The sequence below is a fragment of the Setaria viridis genome, chromosome 9 (genome assembly GCF_005286985.2).
Source record: "Setaria viridis chromosome 9, Setaria_viridis_v4.0, whole genome shotgun sequence".
In the NCBI taxonomy this organism is placed as follows: Eukaryota; Viridiplantae; Streptophyta; class Magnoliopsida; order Poales; family Poaceae; genus Setaria; species Setaria viridis.
In genome coordinates, this window is record NC_048271.2 from 13,072,891 (window position 1) to 13,086,857 (window position 13,967).

At 47.4% G+C, this 13,967-nt stretch overlaps 2 protein-coding genes across 3 annotated transcripts; one reads left to right on the forward strand and one right to left on the reverse strand.

Annotated features, from left to right (window-relative positions):
- Positions 1-6,884: 6,884 nt before the first annotated feature.
- On the reverse strand, positions 6,885-9,757 carry LOC117840210 (WAT1-related protein At5g07050). 2 transcript variants are annotated; one of them, XM_034720676.2, is made up of 8 exons: positions 9,294-9,757; positions 9,032-9,130; positions 8,870-8,935; positions 8,218-8,334; positions 7,929-8,132; positions 7,596-7,754; positions 7,374-7,525; positions 6,885-7,247 (listed from the first exon to the last, which is right to left on the reverse strand). In XM_034720676.2, exons 3-8 carry the CDS (start codon positions 8,900-8,902, stop codon positions 7,076-7,078), a joined length of 837 nt encoding a protein of 278 aa, XP_034576567.1. In that variant the 5' UTR covers positions 8,903-8,935; positions 9,032-9,130; positions 9,294-9,757; the 3' UTR covers positions 6,885-7,075. The 2 variants fall into 2 exon arrangements, with proteins under 2 accessions (XP_034576567.1, XP_034576566.1); XM_034720675.2 differs by lacking the exon at positions 9,032-9,130 and having other exon boundaries at positions 9,294-9,756.
- Positions 9,758-11,427: 1,670 nt separating this feature from the next.
- Positions 11,428-13,157, forward strand: LOC117836255 (lecithin-cholesterol acyltransferase-like 1). Its single transcript, XM_034715643.2, has 2 exons — positions 11,428-11,992; positions 12,152-13,157. The coding sequence occupies exons 1-2, from the start codon at positions 11,589-11,591 to the stop codon at positions 13,107-13,109; spliced, it is 1,362 nt and encodes a 453-aa protein (XP_034571534.1). The 5' UTR covers positions 11,428-11,588; the 3' UTR covers positions 13,110-13,157.
- The last annotated feature ends 810 nt before the right edge of the window (positions 13,158-13,967 follow it).

The window sequence follows — 13,967 nt, forward strand, 5'->3', positions numbered from 1 at the left end:
CGCGGCAACTTCACCTGAAAACAGAAGCCACAACAAGGCTGAGCTACTAAGCTCAACAAGACTTAACCGGCAGGAGTAAGGACTACTCCTCCTACTAGACATGCAAGGCTTCTTGGCTGAGGGGTTTGTTTGCCAAAAGCACTAAGTAACCCTATTTTCAAGTTTTAGCTCCGGTTCTAGATTCACTTACCAGTCTAGGTTGTGCAACCTATTCTAAGCAATCATAGAGCCAAACAAGATGTATAGATATAACAACAACATTGCCATCATCAGATTCCTCATTTACTTAGGGTGACATAGCGATCAAGAAAGTCTCAGACTGTGAGAGGCAGACGAATCGATTCGAGTTCTTTAACCATGCATGGTGAACCTAGCCCCACGACATCCGCGCACCCGGAGGTTGCTTCCTATGTCGGCCTTCCCCATCAATCCCCTAACCCGTGTCGGGCCCATTTCCTTTGGTGCAAGGTTCCACAGACCCGGCCTCTGCCGTCCTGTGACCACACATTGCCACCACGTGCGACAACCAGCAGGGGAAACTCCGTTCTAAGAACAATGGGGCGACCGCTCACGTCTAGGTTCAATCAGGTACTAGGCTTCCTCATCCCATACTAAGTATGAGGCTAGTACTTTCAAACACTTGATCACGAACACCACCACTGTCGGGCCTTAGCAAGTTTTCATAGACAGGAGGGGCGTCCATCCGACCACCAAAAAGTTACCAAACCCTGCCCCGTCCATCGTCCTTATAGTTGTAACAGGAGAGTAAATCATGCAACTCCTACAACTCGCGAGTGACAGGAGATCACTCGGCTTTTACCGTCTCCTATTTAAGCAATGCAACTACTCGGTCCAACAGCTAGTGCTCATATCATGGTTACCTAAGTCATGCATCTAGGGTTTCACACAACTCCTATACGTAAATGCACAAACATGCTATACGGAAGGCATGCGCAAGTTTGGCAAAACACGTAGAATTCTCATGCAACCGGGGCTTGCCTGCAAGCAAAGGGGACGGAAGCTGCTCGACTTCTGGGGCGATTTCAGCTTCCGCGGGCAGGAACTCGGCTACAGCTTCTTCTTCGGGCGCCGGGTGCAACTCGTAGAAGCCGTCGGCGAGGTGCAGCTTTACACGAATGCAATGCAAGGGTTAGCTTAACCGTTTTATTTCAACAGCAACACTGGCTCGCCTGAGCCCAGAAACTTGCGACAAGGAGCAGGAGGTTATGGCGGTTCGAGAGAGCTGATGATGATTAAAAGGTAAGGGTAGGAAGGAAACTAGTGGTCTGATCCTTGAACTAGAGGGGGTGATAACTGGGATCCTTAGACGCAAGCGCTACAGGGTTCCCAAGTTTTACACTTACACCCTCGAGTTGAAGAAAAAGATCACAGCCAAACCCTCGGGCGAGGCGGATAAGGGTCGGCGGAACAGACAGGGTCAGACGAGACGGAACTGGGGTCGGGCGAATAGGAGGGGTCGAGCGAGGCGGACTTAGGGTCGGCAACTCACATTCTTCCTGAAAGGAAAGCTTGGGGTCGGGAAGAAGCGAACTTGGGCGGAGGGACTAAAGCTTCGAGCAAGGGCTAAGACTGGCGATGCTCCGGCGGCGGCGCTGCTTCTTGCGGATCACAAGAGAGCTCTACGCAGCACGGGGGAGCAAGCTGCTGGGTGACTTGGAAGAACTGAGAGGAAACTGGGAGAAGAACTCTCAAGGACTGGGTGAGTGGCGCTAGTAGCTTGAGCACGGAGCTAGAGAAGGTTAAAGGCAACAAAGGCGGAGGGAACTCCGGCGACGGGGGCATCCCTTTTATAGCTGCTGGAGCAGAGGAACGGAAACGTCGCGGAGAGAGAGAAGGGGAGCAGCACGAAGGCCGGGGAGAAGCAATGGAGTGCTCTGCCGTGGCGGCGATTGAGCAAACAGGGCGGTGCTGCAGAACTCCGGGGGTGACGCCAGCGATCATTGCGCTATACCGTCAAGGCGGCGTAGGCGCTGGTAGACCGGTGGTTAGGATTTGGCGGAGAGCGGGCGTCGTCGTGCGGAAGAGGTGATAGAAGCGACCGGTTAAACAGCGCTAGGATCGAGGGCGCACAGGTGAGAAGACAAGCGAACGCGGCGCGGGGGAGAGCGCGGAACAACAGATTGTCGGGCGGCTTCTGACAGAGCGGGGAAAGGAACTGTCGCGGCCGCGGTCGGGGTTGGCGGTGGAGGAATCGTCGTGTAGCGACGACCGGGCGGCGCAACTGTTGCTGAAAGGGACGGAAAAGACGGGCGACATCGGGCTCTGGGGCCGGGATCTGGTGGCGTGATGATGGGCGCGGGAGACGAGGTTCTGCAGAAAGGGTGCAGAGGGCTTCCGCTGCCATTGGGGAAAAGGGGCGCGGGAACCCACTCTGTTGCTTGCCAGAGACAAAACTGGGCGATGGCATCGGAGAAGACGAGCCACGCGGCAGGAAGACTCTGAGGCGGCCATGCAACTCGAGTGCGGCTGTCGCGGAGGATCTGGAAAAAGATCTCACGGGTCCACCGGGATAGATCGGACGGGTGAGGAAGGTCAGCAGGATCCGACGGAGGGCTGAGCTCGCCGGGGTCGGAAAAGGAACGAAGCGGGAAGGGGTCGGATCCAGGGGTCGGAATCGACGGAAAACTGGGCACTTAGGTGCGGTCAAACAGAACAACTGACTAAGGTTAAGGGCTGAGATCAAACCTAACTGGGAAAGGTTAGGGGTCGGTCGTTACACCACCTGTCATACTAACCGCCGAATCTCAGGGGCCGGCCGTGCTCGCCCACGGCGGAGCTCCCGCCCGCGCCGGCGGCGCTCGCCCGCAGCGGAGCTCCCGCCCGCGCCGGCCGCGCCCGCCCGCGCCGGCCGCGGCGGAGCTCCCGCCCGCGCCGGCCACGCTCGCCCGGAGCTCGCCCGCGCAAACGGCGCGTGACGGGGGCGAAGTGGGATGCCCCCGTCCGCTCGTTTTGGTGGGATGGGGGCATCCCGCATCTGGAGGGTATATTCCCTCATAGGGATGTCCCCATCCCACCTGTCTCCAAACCAAACACGGGACGAAGTGGGATCGTCCCGTCCCGTCCCACTTCGTCCCTCGAACCAAACGCACCCTTAGAAACCAGTGGGTCACCCATGATCCTATGGGTCATCCATGATAATGTGGGCTTCTCAGTCATGGTGCTTACGGCGATCCAGTAGACCCTGGCGCAGGGTTCCTATCAATTAGCTATTCTTTCTCTAAAGAGTAAAATGTATGGACTATCCTTGAACTTGTCGCGCGGTATCATCCAGGTCTCTAAACTCAAAATGCATTTTTCAGTTTCCGAACTTGTCTCAAAGTGTTATCCAGGTCCCTAAACTCTCAAAATAAATTTTTGAATCCCTAAACTTGTCCTTAGATGTTATCCGGTCCCTAAACTCCCAAAATGCATTTTCAATTCTCGAAACATGTCACCTGCTGCTAATGGCAGTTTTTCCTCCTCACTCGCCGCCTTCGCAACCGGCGATTATATCGTGTTCCTTGATGCTAGATTGGGGGAGGACAGCGGGAACAGACAAGATCAAGCACAAAAACGAGAGCATTCATTGTTCTCCCAATTCCCGATGTTTGGAGTAGTCACGAATTTGGAGATCTTAAAATGCATTTTATGAATTTAGGGACTCGGATGATATACTAGGACAAAACCTGAAAATATATTTTGAGAGTTTAGGGACCCGAATGATACCACAACACAAGTTTGGGAATATGAAAATGCATTTTGAGAGTTTAGGGTCTGGATGGCACCTCATGACAAGTTCAGGGACCGTCTATCTATTTTACTATTCTCTAAATATATGTTTCAAGAAGAATTTTCTAAAGGAACCCCTACAAAGATTTTTATCTCTTTCAAATTACATCAGAAAGAAATTAGATCTTCTGAAAGTGCATCCAGGCCCCTAAGTGGGTTTTGGTTAATTAGTGACAAAATGATTAAAAAACTAACTTGTTTGCTTAAGATTGTGAGCAGGATTTTATTCTCATTTATGATGTGATATTTTCTCATAAGTTGAATGTGTATTATATGGCTCACAATGAAGATAGCAAGCAAGTATATGATCATGTGATGCAAACGTATGATCAATGACAATGCTCGGGGCTACTACATATGGAGTGCGCCTTGTGACTCCCTCCATGTGCTTCCCTTCAATCTACAGGATGCCAGACATCTCAGAGCTTAGCAGTCGCATAGTTGTGCACATTTGGTCATATGCCTGTGGAAGTCTCTTCATCACTATGACGACACCACACCTTCAGCCGAGTACATTACAAGCTTCATTGCACATCCATTAGATTACTGTTAGACTCCACATCGCTCGGGAGCTTGAGGGATACCGGTACCCAAAGGTCCCCACCGACCAAGATACTGGTCGGCCCTGACAAGTGGGCCCGTCCAACCGTGTGGGCCAAGGTATAAAGATATGTGGAGCACAAGTTCGGAAGCTGCGCGAATGGATTCTGCTCGGATATCACGGGTACTTGTTGTAAACCGACTCAGATTGCTTTCCATGTAACAACAAACTAGGATTAGATCCTATCCAATTGTAACCCTAGGTCGTCAGCCTATATAAGGTGGCCAGGGATGCCCCCCCAAGGGTAACGCATCCTACCTCAACTCTTCGCATACCATACCAGCAATACAATCCACCAGAGCACATGACATAGGGTATTACTCTCCGGAGGCCCGAACCTATCTAAACCTTGCGCTCCTATGTTACCATTCAAGTTCTTGGTCTCACGATCTCTCTTGCCTACAAATCTACCACCTGGGTAACCCCATGGTGGACTGCCGGTCACTAAATCTGACAGTGACTTTGATCATATATGATGGAAAATCCTAAGTCACTAGTTCAAGGATGGTGTGCTCAAGAGAAAGAAAGGTTGCACCCTCATGAAGTGACAATTGAAGAAAAGTGGCAAGACCAAATTTATTTAAGCTCAAGTGGTTGAATTATATTTTATTTTTAATCTTGAGTATAAGTATGCTGGTATGTCAAGAGGGATGCGACATTGAATGGTTGACTAGTCTTGGTGCTCAAACTAACAAAACCCAAGTGTTAACTTGAGAGAAACACTTGGCAAAACACATACACTTGGTGATCTTGGTGCTTGTTATTGCTTGGGTTTGATAGTCCTTTGAATAAGCTTTCCATAGAGTCCAAGATCACCTAAATTGGGTTCCGGAGTGAAAAGTTATGACCTTTTAAGTTAGCTCTATGCTGTCAAGTCGGGTGAGCCGAGATGATTCGTGTCAGCCGACTTTGAGTTGCTGCATCGGGTTGTGTGCTGCCTTGGTTGCGCTGGCGTCCACCCAAAGTCGGGTCAGCCAACATTGTTGGGTGAGCCGGTTTTGAACTAACTTTGACTGGTTCGTCTCAGAAGATTTTTTTGAGATTGGTGTTGACTTTGGTTGACCTTTGCAAGTCAGGTCAGCCGGGTTTGTATACCAATGGCTAGTTTCGGGAGCCGCGGGTATTTATACCCTGTCACCCCCTCCTTCTTTGGTTGCTCATTCTAACACGAAGAATACACCTCTAGAGGCTATTAGAGCTCTCCCCACTCCCTCTTTGTGAGTTCCCTGAGAAATCTTGCGAGTTGGGTTGAGAGACTGAAAGTTTGTGTGATCGAAAGCAAAAGTGAGCCATTCCCATCCTTGAGCACTTGTGGACTTCGTCAAGCAATTCGTGAAGCATTTGTTATTCTTGGAAGTGAAGCCACCTAGATGGTTAGGCATTACCCGTGAGCTCCCAACCTTTATGGTGAGCTGTGGGAAGTTTGTGAAAGCGTCGATCCCACCTCCGCAAGGGAAGAGATCAAGATAGTGAAGCGAGAAAAATGGTTGAAAGAGACCTGGCTCAAGAGCTACCGAGCCCCTCAACTGAGAGTATGTGCTTCCTTGGAAGTAGCCGAAGTTCGGTAAAACAAATCGACGTGTCTCCACTCTTGGTTTGCTTGTTCTTGAGTTCTCGTAGTTTATCTTGTTCATATTCTTGCTCTAGTTGACTTTTGAACTCATAGCCCGATCTCTTTGTTGAGTGTGGTTTGAGTGTAGGTGTTCCATGGATCTATAAGTATACATACTCACAAGGCCGTGGCAACACGTAGATCTAAATTTCGTTGGTTAAATTTGTGTGGTTTTTGAAATCAATATCTTAGGGTTGGCTGCGCCAGTTCAAAGTTGGGTACGCCGAGTTGAACTGAACTAGCGCCCGCACGACAAGGCCGGCGCACCACCCGTTGCTCCAAGTCAAAGTCGGCTCAGCCGACTTGACCCAGCTGAGACGGATTTATACTATCCGCTGCATATTGTGTTTGAATTTTTAGAACGACTATTCACCCTCCTCTATGCGACCATCTTCTCTTCTCTACTACTAATTAAGTAGAAGTGATGCCGCCTCCTTTGCTTTGTCCCTTTGGTCCGCCATTCCCCAGTGAATCACTGCCCCGCTCCTCCTTCTGTTACCAATATCCCTCAACCAAAAAGAGACTTCTAAAAATATTTTAAAAAATTAAGTATGTGCTATAAATCATTAGCAACCATCTCGCATTTGAATTAAAAATTCTTTCAAAAAAATATATTTGAGTTGTCAGGTGAGCTATTTACCCTCAAGATGGCTTTGAAAAAATCTTTAATTTTTTTGAGTAGATGATATAAATCAATAGCAATCCATTTTGTATAGGTGCCGTAGATTTGAAATAAAATTCTTCTTGAAAAAGCTATATTTAAATTTTCACCTAAAATGCTTATTTATGAGATGGTTTTAAAAACATGAAACTCTTTTTAGCAATTTGACGTCACATGGATGGTTAGACGGGCGGAATGGCACATAAGGCAAAAGGTTTGAATTGATAGCAACGAGGGAACTTTATAATTTCCATGGCACACAAGGAACATGTAACCTTGTTGGTGGCACTAAGGGAATTGACTTCCAAAACTATCAAGCCTTGCTACAAATGTTCATCATAATCGCGACTAATTGTGCAATGCCTATCCAGCAATAATCAGTATGCTTTATTTTAGAGTATGTCTTCCACAGCTATGCTATTTCATCTCCATGCCGCAACTGCAACTCATGTCCGCCCTGCTCTCCATTTGAGGTGTATTGCTTCTGATTGGCCTTCTGCGCTGCCGCAGCGTGCTGCAGCTCCTTCCCCTTCCCCAACAGAAATGTATAGAGCCCCAAGATGACGAGCAACGTCCCCAGTATGCTGCAGATCATGGAAGCAAGCAGCTAGTGGCATCAGAGTATGTAACATGTACACTGGCATTTGTTGTATTTGCTACCGGCTTATTGCAAAGCTGATACATCTCTCTGTTCAGCAACAAGAACTCACCTCCCCAAGAAGATATTGGTATCAAGCAACACCGAGTCCATAACAACTGTGGCAATCATCGCCAATGAGTTGAACATGGGAGGGTAGATTGGGCCGCGGCGCTTGACTGCCCATGACATCAGCATAAATGCTACACTGGTGGTGAACACCCCCTGTTTCGACGGAATAGGTGATTAGCATATCATGTTTCATGTAAAGGTAAAGCATGGCGTGCCGCCTTACCGAGTATATAACTGTCAGAAGTTGAAGGTCCCATTTGAGCGTCCATGCTGATTTCTTCGAGTCGATCAGGATGCCAATCACAAATGCCTGCAGGCTTCCTGACAGACATGTAAGTGTTGTCGCCCAATACCGAAATGGGAACACCTTAGCTAGCCTAACCTGCGGTGACATAAAATTCCAGTAAGCAAGAATTGGAGTGTTTTCATGGATGCTGAACATTCATATCGCTCCTTCAGAAGTAGCTATACATATAAAGCATACTAAAAACATTCTCATGATCAAGTATGCATCTGTATGATGAACCAAAATGCATAACCAAGGCAGCTTCCGCACAGGAACAATGTGCCAGCAACCATATTGTGGTGATGGGTAGGGCTTGTCGCTGCATGGAACTGTGATTTCAGCAGGTGGGTAGGCCAAGGATGATGCACCAGCTTGCCTTTGTACAGTCTGACCATCATCATTCCCCCAACACATGTCAAGATGCCTAAGAGCTTCATCCTTCCACACCAACTTGTAAGGATCAAGTTCTCTACCCTAAACAATGTTTCACACATATAGATTACTGGTCAGCTTGTTTTGTCACATTGTATTCAGATTTGTATGCGGAAAGTTTGAATACCGGAGTGTGATGGCGATGAGAGAGGTCATGACGGGGATCAGATTCAGGAAGATGACAGAGTATGTGGCATTGGTGCTGTGCAGCCCGTAGTAGTACAGCCCCATTGCAAGGATAATCCTACATCAGACAGAAGTGAAGGGCTAACTCAAAATTCTGACAATAATTTTCCCTCAAAAGAGATGTGGCAAAGAATGTGCACTGCATCATTATTTTTGCACTTTATACTTCTTAAGAAATTCTATCTAGACAATTTACTAATAAGATCTTCCAGTAGCAAATTCATGCACTCTTTCAAATGGTCAAATCGAGTTCTTGTGTTATGACTTATGAGTAGTTATTAAGTACAGAAGATTGCTTAAGTTTCTCTACAAGATATTTATTTTCATACAAGTTTCACTACAAGATATCTTCGATCAGGTCTTGTTTCTGTAAGATCAATATGATCATATTTTGAAGGGACTGGTTGCATAAAACTGATATTTTTTTATAGTGTTTGAACTCAATAAATGAGAACTCAACAATCTGAGGGATCTAAGTTTAATTTTACCTTTCCCTTTTTTACAAACATTCCATGAAAACAATCGATTTCTACCTTCCAAGGAGACTAAAGTATATACTGCAATTGAGCACATGATGGTGAGAAAGTACTAACCCAAATGTAGCATTCAGGGAAATCCAACCCCATTGAACAAGATTTGGCATTTTCCTTGTTACATCCCTGCATCATAAGGCAACCAAGAAATGGCAAATGAGTAACAAAAAAAATAAGAAAACCTTCAAGAAAACAAGATATTACATCAATTCGATTATACACCTATTTTTGTTCTTTTTCCAAGAACGTGCCTGAGCATGTATTTCATCAAGAGGAAAGCAAGGTGAGAACACATATTTTTGTTGCACAACTCTTGGATCTCTACAAATGAAAGAATTGCTGAGATTCAAATATTGAAACCCAAGTTCTGTTTCTTCACAACCAGTCATGTGCACTTTATTTGGAAATTGATCTGAGACCGATACATGCGTGCGTTTGCTGGAGCTAGCAAGAGAACTAACAAGGTGTGTAGTTCATTGCATACCTCTCAAAGATGAGGGTGAGAGGCGCCACGGCGGCGGCACCAATGAGGTTGCGGTAGGCAAGGAGCATGTAGGGGCGCATGCTGGTGTTGAGGGCCAACTTGGAGAGAGCACAAGGAGGATGGAGAAAAGCTACTTTAGCACCATGCTCGCCGGTATCATCACGGCAACCAGCACCTTGCTGCTGCTGCTACTGCTGGTGGTGGGGACACCGCCACCATTTGGCTCGGCAGCGACCTTATCAGCACCCATGGTCATTTCTTCCACGACGCTGCCTTCCGTGATGCTTTCCTTTTGCTTTAATATAAGAGCTACACCCTCTGTTCCAGAAAGAATGCATTCATATTATTAAATATTTATCAAAAAAATCAAATCCTAACTCGTGGACAAGATTTTCTAATGTGCATGCACATTTAATTTCTATTTTCACTCCATTCCAAGATGCCTGCGCATTTAATTGCTATTTTTTCCTCTTTTCTAAGGTGCACGGGTATTTAATTGCCTTTTTCGTTTTCTTTGTAAGGTGCATGACCATAGTTTTGAGTCACAACAAACAATCATTATGACTCCATTGCCACGGCCCATGGCATGAGAAACATAGATCGAAGCGAGACGTGAGTACTAAGAAGTGCAGCGAGAGAGGTTTATTGGATCTCCTACCTGCTTGCCGGCATAGCCCTTTCGTAGCTAGATGCAAGGAACATCGAGCGCTTGTGTTATTCTTTTGGGAGTGTCTATTTATTTGTCGATAGATTTTTTTAGGGTAAAATCTGTTAAATTTTATGATGTTGCATACGTTACTCTGATGTTGCAGATGTTATTCTCCCATGTTGCATATGACTGAAACATGAAGTACTATACAACATGCGAGAGTAATACATTGAAACGTGGTAGATAGTATCCGTAACATCGGGAGAATCTGCCACATTTCCTCCCCTAAAATCATGAGATATTTTGAAACATCGAAGAATAATGTTTGCAACATCTAATGACAATATTTGCAACATCAAAAATTTTCAAAAATCTGTCGACAGATAAATAGCAAAACTCTATTCTTTTTTCCCACTTTACCCTGTGCCTGGATGAGTTATTTAATATGGTTCATGTGACATCACTTCAGGGAGATATTTGTCATGTTTTGTGGTATTTTTTTTCTTACTAGAGCTAGAGGCTAGATATAAACTATTTTGGCTTTGCATGCCTTATGGCTGGAATAAAACTATTCCTTCATCTAAAAGAGATTTACTATTGTTTTGAATAAATGCTACGAGGTTGTGTTATATGTGTGTGTGTGTGAAATTAATTGTAAGTGTAAATTTGATATCTTACTGCTGACACAGAAGATTCTTCTCCAAGATCTTAATTAATACGAATAGACGTTTCTTGATCAGGTTCGCGGGTAGACAATGCTTCAAGTTTTCAAACCGAAATCACATTGAATAGCTACTGTAAATCTGTTCCCTTTGCTTCAGTTATCACGCATGGATTGATAAACTGAATAGGAGTGCAAATATGCAGATGAACACAAATTTTGGTTAGGACCTTTGGCTGTTGGCCATCGGATCTTAGGGCCTGTTTGGTTGCCTGGAGGAGTCTAGCTTGGCTCGCACCAGCCAACCTGGCTCCCCAGAGCCAGGTCCATTGCATGCAGGAGCATGATGCTTGGTTGCCTGCTCGCACGGGCCAGGCTCTCCCGAGAAGCTGTTTGGTTGCTCCGACGAGAACGGGTTGCATGAGATGAAAATATATAAATAATCATCGTAATGACATTTATTACGGGAAAACTATTATCTTATAGCTCTTAGTTTATCTTATTACTCCTTAATATTAATCGAAATATGTTAATATCATTTAATATGTGCTAATAATGTATTAATAACATCATTAGATGGCTAATTACCTGCACCACGCGAGTCTGGCCCGGCAGAAACGACCGATTTCCTCGCACCGGCAGAGTCTGGTTGCGGAAGGAATCTTGCACGCGCGAAGCCTGACTGAGCAGATACACAAATCAAATAAATAGGAAATCTTGCACCAGTAGAGCCTGGCTGAGGGCTGATGCAGGCAACCAAACGCCCCTTAACCAATGAACTGTTCACCTCACTCGCAAACGCCGCCTCAGATGCACAAGGGAAATTCAGAAACTGGGTGGCAGCGTCTGGAAGCTCACCATGTGCGATACTGTACGGAAGTGAAAGCGACTACTAAACTGCAACCAGATAGTGGATGCATTATCCTCCCCCCATCCACCGCCGCTCCCAATTTCTCCATTGTTACATAGCAGCAAAGCTTTCTCAATGGGCGGCGCCCATGCCCAACTGCTCCTCCTCGTCCTGTTCGCCTGGGCCTGGCTCTTCTTCGCCGGCGCACTGGCGCGTGGTGCTTCCGGCCTCCACCCCGTCGTCCTGCTGCCCGGATTCGGCTGCAGCCAGCTCGACGCGCGGCTCACCGACGAGTTCGAGCCCGCCACCGCGGCACCGAGCTGCGGCGGTGTGCCGAAGGGGAAGAAGGGATGGTTCCGGCTGTGGAACAACCACACGGCGCTGCAGGAGGACCCTACGCTGGTGCCGTGCTACGCGGAGCTGCTGCGGCTGGTGTACGACCCCGTCGCCGGCGATTACCGCAACGTGCCCGGCGTCGAGACCCGCGTCGTGGCCTTCGGCACCACGCGCGGCTTCGGCTACGGTGATCCTGCCATGAAGTAATAAGATATCCTCCGCGAATTTTTTCTTTAAGCCGGCCGAAAGAGGCCTTGTACTCGTGTTTCTTGCTAATTTTGCCACCTATTTCGGTTGTACTAACTCGTATCTCCTCCAACTGATCAAATTGCCTCTTATCATTATGCTGTTACACTCGTCAGGAACTTCTGCATGGAGAAACTCGTTCGGGCACTGGAAGGAGTCGGATACAGAGAAGGCGAGAACCTCTTCGGCGCGTCGTATGACTTCCGATACGCGGCGGCGCCGCCCGGCAAGGAGTCCAGGGTGTTCTCCTGCTTCCTGTCAAGCCTGAGGGTGCTCGTGGAGCAGGCAAGCGAGAGGAACGGGGACGCTCCGGTCATCCTTGTGACGCACAGCTTCGGAGGCATCAACGCCAACGTCTTCCTCCGCCGGAGCCCCCTGGCGTGGCGCAGGAGGTACGTCAAGCACTTCGTCATGGTCTCCGCCGGCGCTGGAGGCGGTGTATCCCGGCTGCAGTTCTGTGGCCCGTCGTCGTCGTCGTCGCCACCGACCGACCCGCTGTCGTTCGCTGACACCGGCAGGAGCTTCGCGGGCGTGTTCTCAACTCTGCCGTCCCCCAAGGTGTTCGGCGACGCGCCGCTGGTGATCACGCGAGCCAAGAACTATTCCGCCTACGATATCCCGGAGTATCTCAAGGCCAATGGTTTCTCTGACGGCGAGGTGGCGCGCTACGTGACGAGGGTGCTGCCGGTGACGCTGGATTTCAGTGCGCCGGCGGTGCCGATGACCTGCATCAACGGTATCGGCGTGCCGACGGCGGAGAAGCTGGTGTACTGGGACGGCGATTTCGGCGCGAAGCCTGACGAAGTGCTTTACGGCGACGGCGATGGGGCGAGCAACATAGCGAGCTTGTTGGCGTTGGACACGCTGATCGGGGCTGATCCGGAGCAGGTTTACTTCAGGTCCGTGCTGATTCACAACACGAGTCATGGTGGCGCCATCTCGGATGATTTTGCTCTCGACCGTCTGGTCAATGAGGTTCTTGAAGCAAGCCGTGCCATTTTGGGCCAGTTTGTAGCTACAGCTCCGAGATCCATACATGGTTTGAAGTTCACAGAACAAAATAAAGTGGTGTAATACATTTAAGAAAAAATAAAAAGAAAATTTCTCAATTAAACTCTTCAATGAGATTCTCGAAGCAAATCATGTCATATTCAATGAGGTTAACATTAACCATGCAGAAAACACTTAGGGCATAGCTGATCAAGGTTCAAATCATGCTAATTATCCGCAGATAACATCAACAGATATCAAATAGGGTACTTAGGCATAATCACCGACAAAAATTAAGGGTAATCACTTGATAGAGGCATGCTTACTACATCAGCTCTGATGCTAATTGTTGGAACTTAATATGCTTAGGCCTGTATAATCAACTAGCCTAGTGACATGAACACATTAATTGTGATTAATTATCAATTAATTAGATCCAATGTTAGAAGGCTTAGATGACATCTTAGGTTGCTAATGTGCCCCCTTGGCGGCGGCGTGGTGGGAGAATGCAGGAGAGAAAAGTGGGGAAAATTGGGTTGTTGTTGGGGCCAAAAAAACTAGGTTGCATGTTCTCTAAGTAATCTCAGTATCTCAGGAACACTATCTATTTTGGTTCTAATCCTGTTCTATAATAAGTCTTGTGTTTAATGGGTCGTAAGCTGGCGGGTGAATCTGTACCTGATGTTAGCAGGCTGAGGACACAAGCAGAAGCTAGAAATGTCATGTAATCAACCTTTTTCTTTATAATACAAAGATGTACAACTCTCCTGGGTATTCAATAAAAAAAAGGCGTGCGTTAAGGAGTCTATGAAGAAGGCTTTCAACACATGAGGACCTATTGAAATCCAATCTAATGCAGCCCAAACCTATCTCAGCTAGAAACCATACCTAACCAAATTCTTTACCTGGCCCACCGATTCCACCCAAACCATGCTCAACCAG